At 40.7% G+C, this 22,871-nt stretch overlaps 1 protein-coding gene across 2 annotated transcripts; it reads left to right on the forward strand.

Annotated features, from left to right (window-relative positions):
* The first annotated feature begins 18,534 nt into the window (after positions 1–18,534).
* On the forward strand, positions 18,535–20,786 carry LOC133806961 (COMPASS-like H3K4 histone methylase component WDR5A). Of its 2 annotated transcripts, XR_009879095.1 has the most exons (3): positions 18,535–19,304; positions 20,029–20,463; positions 20,554–20,786. XR_009879095.1 is itself a non-coding variant. In XM_062245058.1 (2 exons), the coding sequence occupies exons 1-2, from the start codon at positions 18,642–18,644 to the stop codon at positions 20,320–20,322; spliced, it is 957 nt and encodes a 318-aa protein (XP_062101042.1). In that variant the 5' UTR covers positions 18,535–18,641; the 3' UTR covers positions 20,323–20,786. The 2 variants fall into 2 exon arrangements, 1 of the variants encoding a protein (XP_062101042.1); XM_062245058.1 differs by having other exon boundaries at positions 20,029–20,786.
* Positions 20,787–22,871: the final 2,085 nt, after the last annotated feature.

Here is a 22,871-nt window from a genome sequence, read left to right on the forward strand (position 1 = left end):
TTAATTGATACATTTAATTGTATTTTAATATATTATGTTGTATTTCAAATTCAAAAGAGATATCTTATAACTTCCCTAAAATTAAGGGAAGAATATTCTGTAAATCAAGTCTATAAATAGCCTGAATTTAGTCATTTATGGGGGACACACAAATTTTTAGGGAGAACTCTTGTGAAGTTGCTCTTAGAAGCTTTAATGCAGAATATAAAAAAAAAGTGACTCGTGAACGTATGTAGATTTAACTATTGAACCACGTAAAAATCTCTTGTTCTTTTTTCTTCTTCTTATTTTTGTTTATAAGTGCTTAATCATTCTTATTTCTTTTTAGTTGACGAAAAACATCATCAACAGTTTGTAACACTTAAGTATCCAAATTATTTTTTTTTTGCAGTGAAAGTACCTTCCATCAATGTTTTATGGTAGTTTGGTACAACTGTCTGTTCCTACCATTAAGTCTGTTTGCGACATACATGCGAAAATACCCAATTAAAGGAATATTTGCAGAGAAAGTACCAAATTTAAGACATATTTGTAGCAAAAGTACCCGAGTTATAAGTAAATTTAATGTCATGTAGGCAGACTTAACGATTGAATAAACGGTTGCCCCAAAACATGAGCAGAATGTACTTTCATTACCAAATAAATAATTTCGGTACTTAAGTGCTATAAATATAATATCTAGGTGCTTTTGACTCAAATATTCCTAAATAAATGTTGAGATAGTAAAAACAAAAAAAGAAAATAATTTAATTTTTAAAATTTATAATATTTTTTTATTTAAAATACGTCACCCCTATAAATAATTATAACTTTTACATTACACCATCCTTTAAAACAATATTTTAATATACCTCATCAAAAAACTACTTTATTTATTTTATCTCTAACTTTTACATTACACCACACACCAACTTTTCTATTTTTATCTATATTATTTAAATATTTTTTATTTATTAAAAAAAATTTCTCTCATTATCAATAATATCTTTATATATTTAATATTTATGATATTTATCCATATATAATATCAAAATATAATTATTCTTTATTTTATATTATTCCAAAATAAAATAAAATATAAGTTAATATAAAATTTAAAATTTAAAAATAATTCTTAACATAATAGTTATAACAAAATATAAAAAGATAATATGTATATGAGTTTTTTTAAAATTAAATATAAATTAATACAAAATTTAAAATAATTCTCAATATAATAATTATAACAAAATATAAAAAGATAATATGTATATAAGTGTTAAAAAAAATTACTAAAGCAATATAATATTATTCATAATATCAAACATATGCATATGCATAGAGAAAAGTTAGAAAAAAATAATAAAATATTTATAAAGGAGTGAGTAGTTGTATCTAGATGTATGTATGAGAATAAATAGTGTATTGAGTTAAAAAAAAATTAGAATAGCTCGTTTGGATGGAGATCCATTTTATTATTTTTAGGCTATAATTTTAGAGCATAATAGCTATTCGGAGTGCTGTAAGAGCACTCCCAATAGAGGAGGTAAAATATTTTATTCTTTATAATATAGAAAAAAAATTGTTAAATAGTCTTCTAATGGGTGATGCAAACTTGTATTTTTTTTTACCTAAATGAATAGTACTTCTCTATATGTAGTAAAACACTATTCATCAAGTTATAAATATTTTTGTACGCCCTGATATTTCAGCCCGGGTCTTTTAGACAACTTGAGTACAGTTGGCTAGCCAAGGACAGTACTAGATGATCCACAGATTGATATATCCTCTACAAAGGCAGTGAGACTCCCCGGGCAAATAACGCGAGCTGATGAGTACAGAGCAATAGGACACGAGCTGGAGACACATATAAAGCACATCGTCCTAGACACGAGCTGGCGTAATGTCCAGGTCGGGGTACGCTGAAGTTCTGCCATTTCCAAGAGCCTTTATAAACCTGGATACATTATATATAAACGTGTGTGATCAGACATCACATGTCCGTTTATCCCTGAATTCTCGGACACGTAACATAAACGTGCATGATCAGACATCGCATGTCTGATTATGCCAGACGACCGATGATCAGTTTTACCTAATGATTAGACCATACCTTAATATATATTGTAATATTCATCATTTGTGCAAGACAGGTCATAGAAAGGATTTGTATTCACGTGTTGACCCTAACACTTGTCCTGGGATGACTATTCTATAAATACCAAGACCTTGGATAGGAAAAGGGGTTGAGTTTTTCTTTGTAATGCAAATACTCTCCCAAAATATAGAGAGATATACAGTAATAATATCGACTCGTGGACTAGGGGGATTTTAACCTCCAAACTACGTAAAAAGGAACGAGCGTTCTTAATATCTCATTCTGAGCATCCTTAAGATTTATCATCCTTATTACGGTTTATCCTTAAGCACTAATTTAGTCCAGCTAATTACGTAATATATTGTTGGCGAAAAACTGCGTCAACAGTTTGGTGCTTTCATTGAGAGCTGCAAATTAGTGCTAGTGAAAAAGATTCAGAACAAAATTCATCAAGGTGGTCACTCGTTCAAGGCACGGTAATGAAACGGATCAGCATGGTGGGCAGGAGGCTCACCATACCGCTGTTTCCGACGAACAAAGCCCAAAAATTCAGCAGCGGTTGGGAAAGCAATCGATGGGCCACGACGACACAGGAAGTTCAATGCCTCTGCTGTCGAATCCGAACTCAGATTAATTGACTGTGGTGGAGTTGGAGAACATGCAGTTGAGAAGCCATCTAGCCAAGGCAAAAAAGCAAATCGATGAGGTCTTGGCTCGACTACCCCCTCTTGCAACCGACGTTAACATCGGAAAGAGGCAAGGCGGGACTCATAAGTCCCGCCGGGATAGTCGACCCAGGCCAAGTCGATCGGTTAGAACCTCAACCCCAAGTTTTGCGCCCATGTCACGAGATCACCAGGAAACCCCATTTGACAACTTTCCCAGGGATCGTCAATGAGCCAATCGGTCGGTCAGAACCTCGACTCCGAGTTCATCACCACTGTCAAGTGCACCCAAGAGCGCCCATGGCAACCCACGTAGAGGGTCAAGGGAAAACTCGCAAAGACGGCATGTCCCAACCGACCTCCCTGTACCGCGATCAGATCGCCAGACACAGGGAATCAGAAATGGTGGAGCAGAGCGACCGCGAGCTAATTTGTTCAGACCTGATGGGACTAGAATCGCCTCACCGATTAGACATCCTCCGTCGCCGATAAGGCATCCATCCCACCTCGTTCTGCACGAGACATTCCTACCTACGGAAATAGCAGGAGGAATCATCCTCCCACTGCCCCTACTCATGCTCCGCGAGCACGCGGAAATGTCCTAGATCCTCATCCTCGCCCACAAGCTCTGAGTTTCTCTAATGGAAGCTATTGGATGGAGGGCCATCAAAGTGATAAGACTGGCACAGATTTGAGAAATCAGCTGAGTTTAGCGCAGAACCCTCAAGTTGATCTGCAGACCGATCTGCGAGATCGCCTAAACTCACAAAGGAGAAATCTAGCTCGCGATGGAGTCAGTGGCACTCACCATGAGGGAAGTCCCTCCGAAGTACGTGATAACGGGAATGTCCCACCAAACCAAGCTCAAACTTGGAGGGACAATAACCCGCCAAACGTGTTCGATCGAATGGGAGCTATTGAACAGCCCCAGGGAACCAAGGACCCAACCCTCGAGAGGTTAGCCCAGATGGAGGACCTAATGAAAATACTCATATCAGAGAAGAAAAAAGAAGAATATGACTCGGGGGATGAGCTCGAGCTCTTCGCCCCCAACATCGCAGCAACACCATACCCGCCGGGTTTCAGGATGCCCCATTTATCAAAATTCTATGGAGATGGAGATCTGTCCGACCACTTGGGAATGTTCAATACTCTGATGATGGCCCATAACATCAGACCTAAGTTGAGGTGCTTGGTATTCCCTTTGAATCTGGTTGGATCGGCTAGGCAATGATTCAAGCAATACAAAAAGCATTCTATCAGCTCATGGAAGAGCTTCTCCGCTGACTTCAAGAGGGTGTTCCGGGCTTCTCAGGCGGCTCGGATCAAGGCAGACTCCCTTGCAAATGTGAAGCAGTAGCCCGGAGAGCCTCTGAAAGCTTACTTGAGTAGGTTTTCCAACATTGCTGCGTGAGCTAGAGAAGCGGATGAAAGTTCTAGGCTTATGGCGATGAGAACAGGAATCCTTGTTGGGGGCGACCTATGGAAAGAAATCCAGAGAAAGGGCATCAACACTGTGGATGAGTTCCTGAACAGGGCTCAAAGGTGGATCAACTTGGAAGAGGCGCGAGCTTCGGTCGTAAGAACCAGCCAAGTCTCTGCCCAACCCATTGGAGCGGTAACAAACGTTGCAGCTATGGCTCAAACCGTTACCCGGAATAACCATGGGGGAGGTAGCAAGAGGAAGGGAAGTGGTGAAGGCGGCCCGAATGGTTCAAAGAAAAACAAGCTCATGGAGAAGTTCAAACCAATCTATACGACTTATGCCAACCTCACGGATACTAGAGAGCGCATCTTCTTGGAAAATTATGCCCGCCTTCCGTGGAAAAAGCCAGAGCCTCTAAAAAATCAAAGGGCGAAGAGAGACCCTTCAAAATTTTGTCGATTCCACAATGACATTGGTCACAACACCAATGACTGCAGGCATTTGAAGGATGAAATCGAGACACTCATCAGGGTCGGGCCTCTGGCTCAGTATGCCCGGAATCAAATCACTCTTAATCATCTCGCTGGGCAAAACGTTTAATCAGCTCTAGAAGCCCCCGCAAATCAGACCGGAGCTCAGGTGAATCAAGATACCCCTCCCTAAATAATAGGGGGAGAGATAACAACCATCTCCGGAGGCACTCATCTGGCAGGCACGAGCAAAGGTGCCCAGAAGAGATATATCAATGAGCTGAGGTCTCACAATGGAGTTGAGTTCGTCCCGGAGCAGCGTATATCTAAGCAACAACGATTGGAGAAACAACCAATCAGTTTTACTGAAGAAGATGCTAGTCATGTCTAGTTCCCACATAACGATCCTTTGGTCATAATCGTCCAGCTCGCCAATTGGAGAGTTAGGAGGACACTAGTGGATAACAGGAGTTCTCTGAACCTGCTATTCTGGTCCACACTGGAGAAAATGGGATTGTTTGTGACTAAGCTAAAGGCAACCTCCATGATGCTGTATGGATTTTTCGGCGAGGGATCAGCAGCTATCGAAACGATCGAGTTAGTGATAACCTTGGGTGAGGGACCATGAACTGTTTCTAAGCTGCTCAAGTTTGTGGTCGTCGATTTTCCAACCACGTACAATGCAATCTTGGATAGACCCACGCTAATGGCATTCGAAGCCATAACTTCTGTCCGCCACCTTGTGATCAAATTTCCCTCATCTACGGGAATATGTACTGTTCGAGGCGATCAGCTTGCTGCCAGGGAATGCTATAACATTTCCATGAAGGGAAAATCACAACCTGGGCAGCAAACGATGGCCGTGCAAGATGGAGGCAAGGAATCCAGGAAATAAGAGCTGATCTTGGGATGGAAGAACCTCAGCAAGTTAGTGGCAGGGGAACCACCCCAAGTGATGATATCGATCCATGAATAGGCAAAGATAGATCCGAGCTCCAGGCTATTGAAGAACTCGAAGAAGTAAACATCCCAAAGATGCTTCGAGAGTGGTTAAGCTCGGGAAAAATCTTGACGTTGAGAGAAAGGCAGAGCTGGTAAAATTTATACAAGAAAATCTAGATGTTTTCGCCTGGTCTTCTGAAGACATGGTAGGGATCAACCCGAGTTTCATCATGCATACCCTTAAAGTGGACAAAAGCATGCCTGCAAAATACTAGAAACAAAGGCGTCTGGGTACAACCCGAGCTGAGGCCCTGGAAGAAGAAGTAGCTCAGCTATTAAAATGCAGTCGCGAGGCTAAATACCCGATCTGGGTCGCCAATCCTATCCTGGTCCCAAAGACAAATGGAAAATGGCGAACCTGCATCAATTTCTCTAATTTAAACAAAGCCTGTACCAAGGATTGTTTCCCATTGCCTAGGATTGACCAATTGGTGGATGCCACCGCGGGACACGAGCTCATGAGCTTCATGGATGTGTACTCTGGATATAACCAGATCGCTATGAACCCCGCGGACCAGGAGCATACTAGCTTTATGACTCCAACCAGTGTTTACTGTTATAAAGTCATGCCCTTCGGACTGAAGAACGCTGGGGCTACCTACCAGAGATTGGTCAACAGAATGTTCGCTGACCAGATCGGGAAAAACATGGAAGTGTATGTTGATGATATGTTGGTCAAGTAAAAAACTGTTGATAGCCATGTTCCCGATCTGAAGGAATGTTTTGAGATCCTAAAGAGGTATGGTATGAGATTAAACCCCAAGAAGTGTACTTTCGGAGTGGCATCAGGAAAATTTCTGGGGTTCATAGTCAATACCAGAGGGATAGAGGCGAACCCTGACAAAATCAGATCGATACTAGAAATGCCTTCACCCAGGTCACATAAAGATGTCCAGAGTCTGACAGGAAGAGTGGCAACCCTTAATCGGTTTATTTCTAAGTCCACTGACAAGTGTTTTCCATTCTATAACTTGCTCCGGGGAAACAAAAAGATCGAATGGGCTGGGGAGTGTGAGCAGGCATTTCACGATCTAAAAACACAATTGGCCGAGCCACCAGTATTGTCTAAGCCAATGGCGGGGGAACCCTTTTTTCTTTATTTAGCTGTTACGGAAAACGCAGCCAGTGCCGTGTTGGTCCGGGAAGAGGACCGAGTTCAAAAGCCAGTATACTATATAAGCAAAAGACTTCTCGGAGCTAAATCACGGTATCCCTTAATGGAAAAGATGGCATTCTACCTAGTTACGGCCTCCAGGAAGCTTAGGACATATTTCCAATCTCATTCAATTCACGTCATGACCGATCAACCTTTAAGGCAGGTACTGCAGAAACCTGAGGCATCGAGACGTCTATTGAAATGGGCAATCGAGCTCAGCCAGTTCGAAATACTGTACATACCGCGAAATACGATCAAAAGCCAAGCCCTGGCTGATTTCATGGCTGAATGCATTGGATTCTAGGAGGAGCCCTTGAGAGAACCAATGCAAGAATTGTGGAGAATCTTCGTGGATGGCTCATCTAACGAGAACGGGTCCAGAGCAAGGTTCATTTTAATATCTCCAGAAAGGCACCGTTTATACTTAGCGTTATGGTTCAAGTTTGAGGCATCCAACAATGAAGCCGAATAAGAAGCTTTATTGGCCGAGCTTAGAGTAGCGAAGGAGTTGAAGGCTAGGGCCGTCCAGTGCTACAGCAATTCCCAGCTCGTGGTAAACCAAGTGTCTGGAGAATATCAAGCGCAGGGGACCAAGATGGCAGCTTACCTAGCCAAAGTGAAGAAGGAGTTGTTTGAGTTTGAATATGGCCTAGTCGAGCAGATCCCCCGTGAACAGAACGCCAATGTCGATGCTTTGGCTAGACTCGCTACCTCCAAGGAAGCTAGACTCTGAGCATAGTACTGGTGGAATTCTTGGAGAATCCGAGCGTGGCAGAAAGTATGATGGAGGTCGAGATGATTGATATCAGACTGACCGAAATGATTCCCATAATAGAGTATCTTACGAAAGGAAAGTTACCAGATGAGCGAAGAGACACGAGGAGGATACTCTATCAAGCCCCAAGGTATGCAATAGTGGATGGGACGCTGTACCGACGTGGCCACTCCTTGCCTCTTCTGCGATGTGTTCTGCCAGAGGAGGCCAAAACTATTTTTCAGGAGGTGCATGAAGGCTTCTGTGGGGATCACGCAGGGGGAAAAACCTAGCCTTAAAAATATTAAGGCAGGGATATTATTGGCCCACTTTATCAAAGGATTCCATATCCTATGTCCAAAAGTATGACAAGTGCCAGCGATTTTCCATAGTCGGCCGAGCTCCACCAGTCGAGCTAAAAATGATATCATCCCCATGGCCATTCGCGGTGTGGGGAATCGATTTAATTGGAGCCCTGCCCACGGGAAAAGGAGGAGTTCGTCGCTATGCGGTGGTCTCCATTGATTATTTCATGAAGTGGGCGGAAGCGGAGCCCCTGGCAATAATCACCTGAAATAAAGTCCTTGACTTTGTAGTCAAGAATATTGATAAATGTTGTCGCGATTTCCTTTGGGGTTCTAGAGGGAACAGGAGTAAGTTTCATCTCCCGTCTTGGGAGAAGGTGTGTCTTCCGAAAAATTTGGGTGGAATTGGCTTTCGTGAAGGCAAGAAGTGGAATGTTGCTGTGATGGCTGAGTACATTTGGGCCTCTTCTAGTAAGCAAGATTGTCTTTGGGTTAAATGGATTAATTCCATCTATCTTAAAAATCATACTATATGGAGAGTCCCTTGTAAGCAAGATATGAGTTGGTACTTCAAGAAGCTGCTCAAAGTTAGACAGTCTACTGACATTCATTCATTGCAGCTTGCTGAAAAGGGAGGGAAATTTAGAGTTAAGAAGTTTTATTTGTCCATGATTTCTGCTCAAAGAGTTATATATGCAGAGACGGTTTGGAACAAACTCATTATGGCCAAGCATAGATTTATCTATTGGCAGATTTTTAACTCTCAGTTGCTGACCAGAGATCACTTGAGCCGATTCATCTCCATCATTTCCTCCCTTTGCCCAGTTTGTGACCTGGTTTTAGAATCACATAGTCACCTCTTTTTGGACTGTCTCTTTGCCCGAAGGCTGTTTGGGGAAATTAGCAGCTGGCTTGGGATCTTTAAGTGGCCGACTTCTCAGGTGGAGCTCCAGGAATGGTGCCTTTCTGCTACAAGAGACTTGAAGCACCAGATTCTCAATGCTGTTTATGCAGCTACTTTGTACTTCATTTGGAAAAACAGAAACAATTGCATTTTTGAATTAGCTTGTTATAACATCAGTAGTGTTAGCTCTGAAATTAGGAAAGTTGTTAAATGTAGAATATTGGGTTTGGGTCTTCTTAGAGTTAGCAAAATGGACAGTTATTTGATCAATATTGTAGAGGGCTGGTAGCTGTTGCTCTTTGAGTTCAGTGGCTGTTTCGTTAGCTGCTGTGCTCTTTGATTCAGCAGCTTTTCTTTGTACTGTTTTGTATCTGTTGGTTTTGAATAAAGATTTCTTCTTTTGTTCAAAAAAAAAAGAATATTGTTTGCCGGTTCGAACTGCCAAGAAAGATTGTATCAGACAATGGAACCCAGTTCAATAGCGACCTCTTCACCGAATTTTGTGAGAGGCATGGCATAATTAAGAGTTTCTCTTCGGTGGCCTACCCGCAGGCCAACGGGCAGGTCGAGGCCGTAAATAAAACCCTCAAAGCAAGCTTTGAGAATAGGTTAAACGAGGCCAAGGGAGTCCGGCCTGAGCAGCTCCCACAGGTACTTTGGGCGTACCGGACCTCCCACTGAACTTCTACAGGGCACACCCCGTTCTCCCTGACTTTCAGAAGTGAGCCGTCCTTCCCGTCGAAATGAAGATAACCACGCACAGGCTCCAGGCCTTCAGCCAAGAACGGAATGATGAGTTGCTCAATGCATCCCTCGACCTGATTGATGAAAAACAAGAAGATTCACAACTACAGCTTGCACATTACCAGCAAAAAATCACTCGTTATTTTAATTCAAAGGTCAAGAGGCGTATCTTTGGTTTAGGCGACCTGGTACTCTGAAGGGTCTTTTTGGCAGGCAAGGACTCCAAAGATAGTGCTTTGGGTCTGAGCTGGGAAAGGCCCTATCAAATAGTGGAAGTCATACAGGAGGGGACCTTCAAATTGGCTCGACTTAATGGAGAAACAGTTCCACGGACTTGGAATGTTATGCACCTAAAGAAGTATTATCAATGATTGTACCACATGTCTATGTAAGGCTCAGTTATAAAAGCCATTTAATTTAAGAAATAAAATAGTCATTGTGTATTTTTTGTGTCTTTGTATGGTTTCATCTACGTATTAGTTCGGATGATAGCGTTGGTCCAAAGCAACCCAGAAAGTTCACTTTCTGATTACTTGGGGGGCATATAACCCGAGAAGGGAATTAAAACTTGGAAGTTAGTAAAATTGATTAACCAGTGTTTTTTCTAAAAAAACATGAGGTGTCAAAAAACTAATACGAACTAAGTTTTAATTAAAAATCCTGGATACAACTAGGTCCAAAACTTGGAAGTTAGTAAAATTGATTAACCAGTGTTTTTTCTAAAAAAAAAACACGAGGTGTCAAAAAACTAACACGAACTAAGTTTTAATTAAAAATCCTGGATACAACCAGGTCCAAAACTTGGAAGTGAGCAAAATTGATTAACCAGTGTTTTTTCTAAAAAACACGAGGTGTCAAAAAACTAACATGAACTAAGTTTTAATTAAAAATCTTGGATACAACCAGGTCCAAAACTTGGAAGTTAGTAAAATTGATTAACTAGTGTTTTTTCTAAAAAAACACGAGGTGTCAAAAAACTAACACGAACTAAGTTTTAATTAAAAATCATGGATACAACCAGGTCCAAAACTTGGAAGTTAGTAAAATTGATTAACCAGTGTTTTTTCGAAAAAAAACACGAGGTGTCAAAAAACTAACACGAACTAAGTTTTAATTAAAAATCCTGGATACAACCAGGTCGAAAACTTGGAAGTTAGTAAAATTTAAAGATCCAGTGGCTTCCTCAGAAGCTCGGGATAACGATAAAACCTAACAAAAACTAAGTTTGGAACATTCAAAATCCCGGATACAACCAGGTCCAAGGCCTGCTACCTAACAGGTAAGATATAAATCAACACCAATTTTGGTTACAACCAAAATTAAAATATCTATCTCGACCTAAGAGTCATTTCCTAAAGATTTTAAATGTACAAGTCATGAAGCATAAGAAAAAAATTAGGGAATAGATAAAAAGTAGATGATAGAATTATAAATAAATTGTCTCGAGGAAAATAACCTCATACTGAGCCAAAAACGGAAAATGTTTACAAAAAAAAAAAGTGTAAAAATAAACAAAGGCAAAATAAAATTAAGCCCCTCTAGGGCGCTCTGAGGACGTCACCTCCTCAGTCTCCTACCTGCCAGCAATGGAGGCTTCCCCAGTCTTGGACTACTCTTGCTATGCTCGGGCCTTGAACTTCTCAAGGTAGAGATCCCACACGTCAGAGGGAAAAAAAGGAGAAGTTGCCATCTTGGTTGAAGGCCCAGCAATGATATAGCATACTCTCCATGGAGGATATTGAGGCCGCCTTTTCCTCCTTAGTAGCAGCCTTCGCCTCCAACTGCTTGGCCTTGACTTTCGCGAGCTCGGCCTGCAGGGCATCCAAGGATACCTTCGCAGCCTGTTCGCCCTCTTGAGCCGTTGTTAAGGCAGCCTTTGCAGCCTGCTCGCCTTCTTGGGCTACTATCAGGGCAGCTTTGGCGCTTAGTTCGCCTTGTTGAGCAGCTGCGAGGGTAGCTTGGGTAGCTGATAACTCTACAAAATAGAGTTATTGTACCACTTTTTATGTGCTAATTGTTGCTTAATTCTTGAGTTTTTAATTGATTTCTTAAGTTTTTAAGTAATTCTAAATTTATTAGTCTTATTGTAATTTTTTAGATTTTTATATGTTTTTATAGATATTTTATTGTAATATGTTGTAATTTAATTAGTTGAAAATATTGTTGTTATATTAAAAGTTAAAAATGTGATTTTATTGAGCTTAAATATCAAAGTAAATTACATTTTAATTAATATTTTCATGGAACTTATGTTGTATATTTTATTATTGAAAATATTTAGTTTTAATTTAATTTATGTTTATTTTATAGGGTTTATGTTGTATTTGTGGACTTTTGAAAAGAAAAAAACAAGAGAAATGAAAGAAGGAAAGAAAATAGTTAGATTTGTGAGAAATGCATGGAAATTGGTAATTTCCCAGGCCCAATTTGCAACTTCCAATTGAGCCCACGGAGCCAGCCCACCACGCCAGCCAAGCCCACCAACGCCAGGCCCGTGCTCCTCCCAGCTGCTGCTTCCCACGCCTGGGCCCGCGCCACTCACCTCCAAGCTCCAGCCTTCCAATCGCTCCACCAAGAGCCTCCCAGGCCCATCTCCAAGCTCCAACCTGATCGGTCCAGTGCCTCAACCGAAGTCACCCAGCCGACCCGTTTCTCCTCCAGGCCCAATGCCTCCCCTACCAGCTGCTTGCTCAGCCAAGCCCCAACACCTCCAACCCCCTTCAGTTGCCTGGCCCATCTGCCACACAATTGCTTTTTTTTTCCTCTTGAGCCTATCAAATACACATTGTCCCCTTGTCCCTAAAATGCCATTTTTACTCAATTTTTCTATACATGTTACCCCATAACATCATCATTACACCCTATTTGCCATATTATAATTAATTTAATCAATTTAATTAATTTAAATTGATTATTTTAATACTCCTTTTTTGGCTATAAATAAGGGATTTGAGTGCTTATTTTTGGGGAGGTCATGCCACAAAGTTTCTACACTTTCAAACCCTCTCTATTCTCTTCATCTTCTTCTTTTTTTTTTGGTTAATTTTCTATGTATTTTTAGAGAAACAATTTGGGGGTTTTCCTCCAAATTTTCCTAGTTATGTTTGTAATATTTTTGTTTGTATTTTCTATTCTAGTTATGAGTTTCTAATCTTTTTAAGATTATTAAGGTGATGATGAAACAATATGTAACTAGATAGTATTTATATTGTGTATTGATTTCCCATTTTGTGCAATAAAGTTTATGGATTTTCTTCTTCAAATATCTTCTTTCATCTTAAATATCATGTATTTTGGATTGTTAGCACATATTTACACTTTGTTCTTCATTAGTGCAAAATCATAATATTCTTTGATTAAGGTGTGCCATTAAATTGTGCACATCAAATGTTTAGAACAAAAATATTATGTTTTGCCTTATAAATAATATTCATTGATTTATTTGTTATTTCATTAGATTGATTTACATTAAATACTTTGAAATTATAATTTTTGAAAAGTGAAGAAAAATCTTATCTTTCTAGAAGTAATTTGTGCTTAAAATTATAAATCTATTTGGAAACTGATAGTTTGATTTATTTTAACTATCACTAAAACTTGGGAATCAATGTACTTATAAATATTATTGAACTTATATTTTGTGGATTCTAATCCTTAATAATCTTATTTTACCATCTTGATTTCTAATATTAATTTATTTTTATATATTGTCTTTAATTTATTTATTATTATCTTTTATTTTATTTTCATTATACAAAAATCTCATCAATCTTTAGAGCTAGGTTAGAATATATTAATTTTGGTTTAAAATAGTTTTCTTTTTTATTTTAGACAACTCCTTTGGGTTCGACATCCTTGCTTATACGATCACTATTCTATATGAATGATTTGTGCGCTTGCGATATAAATATTTAAAACATACCTGTTTTGGGTCCATCAGTAGCAGACAAGGCGGCCTGACCAGTCTGAAGCTCGACCTTAAGCTCTTCATTCCTAGCCCTGGCCCGAGCTATGCTACGGTGCTGAGCCAATACCGCTTGCAAGGAGTAAGAAAACAAGTTAGACGCGTACTGGAATATAATCGAAAGAGTGTGTTCGATTAAGAAAAGTGGGCTTACTGTGAGGTTCATTCCCAGAGCTGACTCCATGACGTTCTCCGGGCTCCTCTCCTCAATCACCCTCAAATCCTTAGGATTGGCTTTGTAAAAATGCTCCACCGTATGGTTCGCGGTCTCATAGATGGTCCCCCAAAAGGTGTCTGGAATCTTCTCCAGGTCTTGAGCATTGACCGGGATGCGTACGGTGGTGGCAGGGACAATCGGAGCTGAGGGATCAACCGGTGCTGCCTGATCCCCAGCAGGACTGGAAGGAAATCGGGGAGGAGGTGGAGGTGGACCCCTTTTGTCTTGAGCCGCAGCAGCTAGAGCTGTCGAGCTCTGGCCTTTCCCCTTAGTCAGGGATTTGGAGGCCGTTCTTGCCGCGGGTGGCACCTTCTTGTATGAGAACCGGGGCTTCTTTACCCCGAGCTGGATTTCCCCTCCTGGAACATCGCGCAGATGTCGGGAACCCCTTATTGTGTTATCTCCTCACCTGAAAAAGAATGGGAAGTACGTAAGTATGCGTACAAATTCCTCAATGTACATAAGAACGTATATGCAATATAATAAGAAGTCTTACCCTCCGAGCTAGAGGAGGAGTCTATTGCCACGACCTCCGACCTTGGAACCGCTATAGGAGAAGGGGAACCTAAGTCTATAACTTCTTGGATTAGGCGAGGTTCGGGCTCGGGTTCTACCTCGGGGCTAGATTCCTCCACATATTGCCTAAGTCCAGGGGCAAAGACACCTTGGAGAGGGGAGGGCCACGACCTAAGGTTGGTCCCATACTCTACGAAAAGGGCCGACCTAAAGGAGAGGGTGTTATCTACAACTATAGTTCCCTTAGGATGGCCCATGTCGTGGCGAACCACTAAGTGATCCACGCACTGGAGCAGGGTTATATTACGGTCGGGGTCATTAGGGTGGCGGTGCATGAGCTGGTTTGGGTTAAACCTAACTAGCCTAAGGTCAGCGACATCCCTATCTAAGTCCCTAAAGGGGTACGGGTTACCTTGGCCGAAGGGGTCGGATGCTACCCCCGATGAAGCTCGTCCCATGTCTGGGTCCCGAGCGACCTCAGGAGCTTGCCTCTTTCGCACAAGCGGCACCTCGGCCTCTTCTTGCTCTTCATCTTCATCAGCCTCAGCACCCCCTTCGAGGATAGACGCTAGCTCACGGACAGCCGGGTGGTTAGCTCGAGTCCTCCTCAAGGCCAGAGTCTGGCCTTCACTAATCAGCTTACACGCCAACATTGTGTCATCAGACACGAGCTGGCAGTAATCCTTCTCGCTGGGTGGAAGCCCCACCAAAGTGTCGTATTGACCCCCAGGGTCGCTGATTTGGCCATCCTCGCAAAAATGGCTGCACGAAGATACTCCAGTCAGTATACATGCGAGAAGACTCAGTATGAAAATAATAATTCCACAAACTATGGAGGGAAAGAAGACTTACGAGGACGGTTGAAATATCAGTGTTCGCAGTTGCGAAACCCATTCAACATAAAAGAACTGGTCTTTAAAGTCATTGGGGTGGCTAGGCAGCTCGATGGGTGCGGGTGAGTTTGGGAATCGGGTCAGATAGTAGAACTTGTTGCCTCGTCCTCGTTGATCTAGGCTGGCCTTGAGGCAGAAGAAGTAGATAATGTCCGTAGGGGTGGGGACCTCCCACTCATGCTTCAAGAAAAGGTACTTCAGCCCCGCCAACAACCGATACGAGTTTGGGGGGAGTTGGAACGGTGCCAACTGCACGTAGTTGAGGAAGTCGGAAAAATATTGATCGAGGGGAAGGAAGGCCCCTGCTTTTAGGTGCTCATCACTCCAGGCCGCAAAGTCATCCTGGAGCGGGGCGGAACTTCGTTCCCCTTCAAGCGAAGGTCGAGCGATTAGGACGCCAGTCCCAACCTCAATGTTGTGGGACAACATAATCTTATTGACCCTTCCTTGGGTCGTGATCTTGGAGGCTATCCTCTTTGCCTCGAAGAAGGCATCAGGTCCAACTACGACCTCCTCCTCCACCATGGGGCCGAACTGGGGGATGGGGGATTCGGAGGCAACCTCTTTTCCCTTATTGGCTCGTTGAGACGATGAGCCAGCTACGTTCTTCTTGGACGGGCCTTTCTTGGGTGCCATTAACTCGCCTATCGAACAAGAACAATGGAACTCTTAGTGGGCGACCTAGAATTTTTATACAGGCAAGAAATAACAAAGAAAGACTGAGGACTCTAACACTCGAGCTGATACAATCTCAGCCTGCGATGTGGTGCCACGCTGCCTATGCTACGCGCCTAGGTTTCCCAACAGACCCCTGATGTTTAGGGATCCCTGTCTTAGAAAATCAGGCCACTACCCTCCTGGGGAAGCGGTTTAGAGCAAAACCTCCAAAGAAGCGTAGCCCCTAAGCAACCTAGTCTCGAACCCTAAAAACTTTTCATCTTCTATATCTTGGATGGGTATTTCCTAAACCCCCCCGTGAGTTACCCGGGTTTCCCCAGAAATCACCCAGTTGTATGAAACATCACAATTCTAGGGATATTTTAAGGCCTACTCCATAAACCTAAATCGAAGCCTATGTGCCAAAAACCTATGGAGAACTACCTAATGTTGACTATGGAGAAGTGCGGATAGGCGTGATACAAAAAATAAAAAGAGGGGAAGAAAACCCAAAAGCCAGTAAAAGAAAAATTTCGGCAAAACCAAAAGACTTACAATATGTTCTACAGTCGAGAGAAATAAGCTTTGCAGGGAAGAAACTTGGAAAAATCTTGAGCGAGTGGGTTTATGAGTTTTTTGTTTGCCGCGTTTGATTTTCGTTTTCCTCTGAAAAAGAAGAAGGGTTGTAAAGGCAAAACAGAGAAAATATGGAAAGGATTCAAATGAAAGGTGATAAATACTGGAAATTGCCAACCTTATTTATACGTAAAAGACATAAAGCGGCGAGGACCGTCCGATCAAACTAGTGCAAGATGTGAGTGTGGTGTTTCGAAAGACGAAACGGCGGCAAAAAGGTGGCAAGACCATTAATGCAAACCTCGAAACCCGAACAAACGCCAATCGCGACATTCCACGTGTCCAGTACTCAAGTAATGAGCAAACATGGATAATTGCAATAGAAGTTTAAAAGTCCCCATCGTGTTAGTCAGAGGATGACATCATAAGACACGGGCAGGGACTTGGGGGGCAAATGTACGCCCTGATATTTCAGCCCAGGTCTTTTAGACAGCTTGAGTACAGCTGGCTAGCCAAGGACAGTACTAGATGATCCACGGATTGATATATCCTTTGCAAAGGCAGTGAGACTCTCCGGGCAAATAACGCGAGCTGATGAGTATGGAGCAATAGGACACGAGTTGGAGACGCATATAAAACACAGGGTCCTAGACGCGAGCTGGCGTTATGTCCAGGTCGGGGTACGCTGAAGATCTGCCATTTCCACGAGCCTTTATAAACCTGGATACGTTATGTATAAACGTGCGTGATCAGACATCACATGTCCGTTTATCCCTGAATTCTCGGACACGTAACATAAACGTGCATGATCAGACATCGCATGTCCGATTATGCCAGACAACCGATGATCAATTTAACCTAATGATTAGACCATACCTTAATATATATTGTAATATTCATCATTTGTGCAAGACATGTCATAGAAATGATTTGTATTCACGTATTGACTCCAACACCTGTCTTAGGATGGCTCTTCTATAAATACCAAGACCTTGGATAGGAAAAGGGGTTGGGTTTTTCTTTGTAATGCAAATACTCTGCCAAAATATAGAGAGATATACAGTAATAATATCGACTCGTGGACTAGGGGTTTTAACCTCCGAACCACGTAAAAAGGAACGAGCGTTCTTAATATCTCATTCTGAGCTTCCTTAAGATTTATCATCCTTATTACGGTTTATCCTTAAACACTAATTTATTCTAGCTAATTACGTAATATACTTGTACGCCCTAAATATCCGCGCATATTGACGAGCTAGAAAATGGCCTAATTCGATATGCCACGTGTAAATCGTCCACCTGGAGCTGTTTGTTACGGGCCTCCATCTGTCCAGCCCGAGCTGATTAGAGAGTTAACTGCTACTCGGAGGCATCATATCAGCAGTATGAGTGTCACGAGCTGGTGCCAGATTAAGCTCGGAATGTGGCAGAGATCTAACGCCCGAATCCTTGTAAAGTCAACCACGCAATATAAACGTGCATATATCAGACATCACGTGTCTATTCTATTCCTGAATTCTCGGACACGCAGTATAAACGTGCGTGTTCAGACATCCCACGCCTGATTTGGGCCATGCGGCCCATTATCCCTCCTTACTTATTGATTAGACCACACTTCACTGCAAAGTTTATGAATTAATCATCAGTGTCACAGAGATGACGTGAAGGGTAAAGAGATCACGGGATGACCTCATTGCCAACCCAAATATCTTCTTCCTATAAATACCGAGACCCTGGGTAATGTAGGGGGTTGGGAGATTTTTGTAAAGAAACACTCTATAAGAAATAGTAAAGAGATATCAATAATATCGACTGGTGGACTAGAGGGATTTTAACCTTCGAACCACCTAAAAAGAAAGGAGTGACCATCTTCCCATGCTATTAGTTTCTCAAGTCTAGAATATAATTATTCTCATATTACGGTTCACCAATTTGCACTAATATTTCCTACTTATTCGTATAATTACCTGTTGGCGAATAATTGCGTCAACAATACTATAACAATATTGTTGGTGAAAAACCACGTCAATAATTTTATTTTATTTTTTTATAAACTTTTGTATATATATTGGTGATAATATTATAATTAATTATTTTATTTCTTAAATTGAATAAATTATCTTAAAAGAATATAATATTTAAATGATGTATTTTGTAATATAGTGTTGTATTTTGTAATATAGTGTTGAGCAAGATTGTGGAGGTAAACAATTTTTGTCCCACTATTCTTTTTTCTTGCGCTAAGCACTAAAACCGCTAGACTGAAGCTCTTTTCAAAATCCCCAAAATTGATCGATCAAACGCAAAATCCTGACATGTCGACGGAGTCATCGGAACCGTTCAAACCCTATACCCTTTCCCAAACCCTAACCGGTCACAAGCGAGCTATCTCCGCCGTCAAATTCTCCTCCAATGGCCATCTCCTCGGCTCCTCCTCCGCCGACAAGACCCTTCGTACCTACTCCGTCAATCTCTCCGATGCTGGCGCCGCCCTCACCCCACTCCATGACTTCCACGGCCACGATCAGGGCGTCTCCGACCTCGCCTTCTCTTCCGACTCCCGCTTCGTCGTCTCTGCCTCCGACGACAAGACCCTTCGCCTCTGGGACCTCACCACAGGGTCCCACGTCAAGACTCTCCATGGTCACACCAACTATGTCTTCTGCGTTAATTTTAATCCTCAGTCCAACATGATCGTCTCTGGTTCGTTTGATGAGACCGTTCGCATATGGGATGTCAAGACCGGGAAGTGCTTGAAGGTATTGCCTGCTCACTCTGACCCCGTTACCGCTGTTGATTTCAACCGTGATGGGTCGCTCATTGTTTCGAGCAGCTACGACGGGCTTTGCAGGATTTGGGATGCTTCGACTGGGCATTGTATGAAGACTCTAATCGATGATGAAAATCCCCCCGTTTCATTTGTCAAGTTCTCACCCAATGGGAAGTTCATCCTCGTTGGGACTCTGGATAATGCTCTGGTAAGCTTTTCTAATAGTCTTAGTTTGCAATAGTCAATACAATATATATTTATTATATGGATGTCAATATGAAATAGTGAATGCTTAATGAATGTGTGAAGCTTGGAGCGAGAACCCAAGAGTAGAAATTGGAAGGAACAAAAAATAAACTTTGGTTAGGTTTACTCTAGTTGTCTGCATTTTCTTCTGTTTTAGAAACTGAAAGCTATATGGGAAGTATTATTTCTACCTTTGATATCCTTTTAATCCATATTGAAGTTGATTTTCATGCTTCTGCTCTAGTTTTTCTGATTTCCCTTGTTTGGTATTCCACTGGAGTTGGTTTATTCTTTTTGCTATATGCTTGAACTTTCTAGCTCAGGACTTACTCTTGAAGCTTGGCAAATTGTAAAACGTGGATTTAGAACTTGTAGGCTGTGGTGTATTTGTTAATGCTTGTGTTCAGTTTGGTGTTGTTGCTGGCTTTGTATCTTTATCTTTAGTTCTTGTATTATTTGGAAAGCTTGGTCTTGATTATGGAATCTCATGTGGTTATAAGAGGGAATTTCTTAATTTCCAAAGTGTACAATGGGTTCTGTTTTTGCATATTGGCACCGATCCACTTTAAGCCAATTCTACTAGTTTATTTGCTGTTCGACCATGGTCCTAAACCATTCCATCCATAGTGGTTTCTTTTCATTCTAATGTGTCAAAGGTTATTTTAATCTGGATTTTGTGTTAACAGAGGCTTTGGGACTTCTCAAAGGGCAAATTTTTGAAGACCTACACCGGTCATACTAATTCGAAATACTGCACTTCGGCTACCTTTTCTGTTACAAATGGGAAATACATTGTTAGTGGATCTGAAGACAACTGTGTATACTTGTGGGAATTACAGAGCAGGAAAGTAGTACAGAAATTGGAAGGTCACACTGATACAGTCATATCAGTAACTTGTCACCCAAATGAGAACGTAATTGCATCTGGTTCACTAGGCAATGACAAGACTGTGAAAATCTGGACTCAGTCCAAGGATTGATCCATTTCTCCAAATGGCGTAATATAATTGCGCACTAGTGGGTATGGCTGAGATTTTGATCTGAGGAGAAGGATTGTTGCATGAAAATCACAACTTAACGCTGTTTTTCTTGTTGCCCCCTTTTACATTATTCCCCCTTAGGTAGGAATTCTCTCCCTGTATTTAGAAGTTGTTTCGTCAATCTTTTTGTAGTCTGAACTTGAATATATCATGTGTTCATATGCTAATCAGGTTATATCTTGCGGTCAACTGAAAAAGTTTGTGCTTCCAAGAATATTTGTGGTGTTGAGGGCAAGTGACTGGGAAAAGCATTCTTGGAATTACAATGGTTCAAGTCATAGCGCTGAGCAATTACAGCTGTTCTCTCTCTCCCAACTAACGCATACATTCACATACGAAACATAAAAGTGTTAAATTCATTTGACATTTTTTTTAATATTAACAAAAATGCTTTCCATCTTGAATGAACTTTTATCACGGGGTGATTTGGCAATTTTACATTGGGTGTTGAAATTCATTTGATTAGCTATAATGAAATGGCGCATTGCTATGGGGTACCATATGGTGTTTAACTCTATTTGATGTGGATTTGTAAAATGTAAATTTAACAGAGTCCCATGCTTTATAGTTAGGCTTTGGTATACTAGTTTCAGACTTGACCCATGAGTCAATCAAGAATTGTATAATGTTGAGTCTTGGCCTATTTTTGTGGACACTTCTCGAGTGAGGTACCATCTCTTCTCCAAGCGGTGTTCCATCCTCGGGTCTGTCTTCTCGTACAATGCGTAGACTACACCGCACGCACTCTTTTAGCTTTGGCTTTGGGATGATATGTCCCCTAACCCATGTGCGCTATAGTCACTCCAAAGGAGGCTTTTCTTGCACAACGTTTGGGAAAATGTACGACACAATCTTAGTTTTGTCATTTCACTGTAGGACAACGCACCCTCCATTACATCACTGAAGCTTTGCAACTCCCTTTAGCTTCTCTAGGCATATGAGTAGCCTCCCACTTATAGCTGGATCAATAATCGAGGCTCCCTTTTCAAGTCTATGCTAGAGAATTAGACTCTTTTCTTTCTCACTTTACATTCTTTTCCAGATATTCTTCATCGAATGTCAAGCATATATCACTTAATATGGTAATTTAAGAAAGTTTAATAGAGTTTTAACATATATATATATTAACACATTTATATAACATGTTTTTGTTTTTGGCAATATAACTTGTTATTTTTAACCCTCTAAGGAAAACATGTTATTTTCCTTAAACATGATAGAATTTGATTGATAAAGTATTAAATATTAGAATAAATAACATTTTTACTCTTGAACTTTTGATACTATCAGATTGTGCCCCTAAAATATACGGTCGATTAAAATTTCTCCATGAACTATTGATACCATCAGATCGTGCAATTTGTTATGATTTGCATAAAATAATTAGCATTTTTGCCCCCCTCCCCCAATCGAATTGACAACTACCAAATTGTGTCCCCTTTAATTAGGGACTTAGTACAAAATGACTATTAATGGTGTGTGAAAGTAAATAAATGTCCATATTTTTAATTTTGCAATAAAATAGCCTAACTATATTTTTAATATTACATATTACCAAATATGTCATTTAGCAAATTACTATTTTATTCTAAATATTTTAATATTATGGTATATGTATATTAGTTTTTATTTTAAAGTTATTTTGATTTTTTTTCTCGTTTTAATGGGTTGTTGAATGATATACCATACCAAAAAATACATATACTGAGCTAAAAAATAATATACCAGCAAGACTTACAAAATTATTACTAAAAAATGTATATATTATGCTAACAAAATTATATACTACCACTAAAATGCATATACCATGATACAATATTATATATTACCATTATGTATAATAAGATAGAAACTAGCTGTCATAAAATATATATATCATACTACAAAAAACATATACACTAGTTGGAAAATAATAATCTAACAACCCATAAAAAACTAAAAAAAATCAAAATAACTTTAAAATAAAAACTACTTAAACAAAATAATATACATATATCACTATATTAAATTCATACTGTAACGCCCTGGTTAGCCAAGATCGCTACACTGTGTATTTTAAATAGTGCTTAACTCGCTAAACGCGTCATTAGGCCATAAACTTGCATCTAAATGGGATTAACGATCCAACGTTGAAAATTTCGATCAAAAGGAATGAATATCTCATTAAAACGTTAAATTGTACATGGGATCCCATAATAAGCGTTTACAAAGTTGTTTATAGTTCCAAAATGGTCATTACAACTCAAAAGTTACAACACGCCGACCTAAGTGGCAAAAAATGGGTTTAACCTTAGTTCCTCTGAGGAATCTTGGTCGTGGTGGTCAAGCGGCCGCATATGTACACGTCGCCACCTAAGCTCTCAAACTCATGGCTGGTCCAACTTTCTTTTCCCCTTATCTGCACCACATAGCACCTGTGAGCCAAGACCCAACAAGAAAATTTAAACATGCTCATAAGTAGTTATAATACATTACTAAATCATAATAAC

This window comes from Humulus lupulus, chromosome 1 (genome assembly GCF_963169125.1).
Source record: "Humulus lupulus chromosome 1, drHumLupu1.1, whole genome shotgun sequence".
In the NCBI taxonomy this organism is placed as follows: domain Eukaryota; kingdom Viridiplantae; phylum Streptophyta; class Magnoliopsida; order Rosales; family Cannabaceae; genus Humulus; species Humulus lupulus.

What these genes read in the sequence shown, in the direction of transcription:
- LOC133806961 (XM_062245058.1), top strand. Translation starts at nt 18,642, where the DNA reads ATGTCGACGGAGTCATCGGAACCGTTCAAACCCTATACCCTTTCCCAA. An exon ending in GGACTCTGGATAATGCTCTG is followed by an intron (nt 19,305 to 20,028) that starts GTAAGCTTTTCT and finishes TTGTGTTAACAG; the next exon opens with AGGCTTTGGGACTTCTCAAA.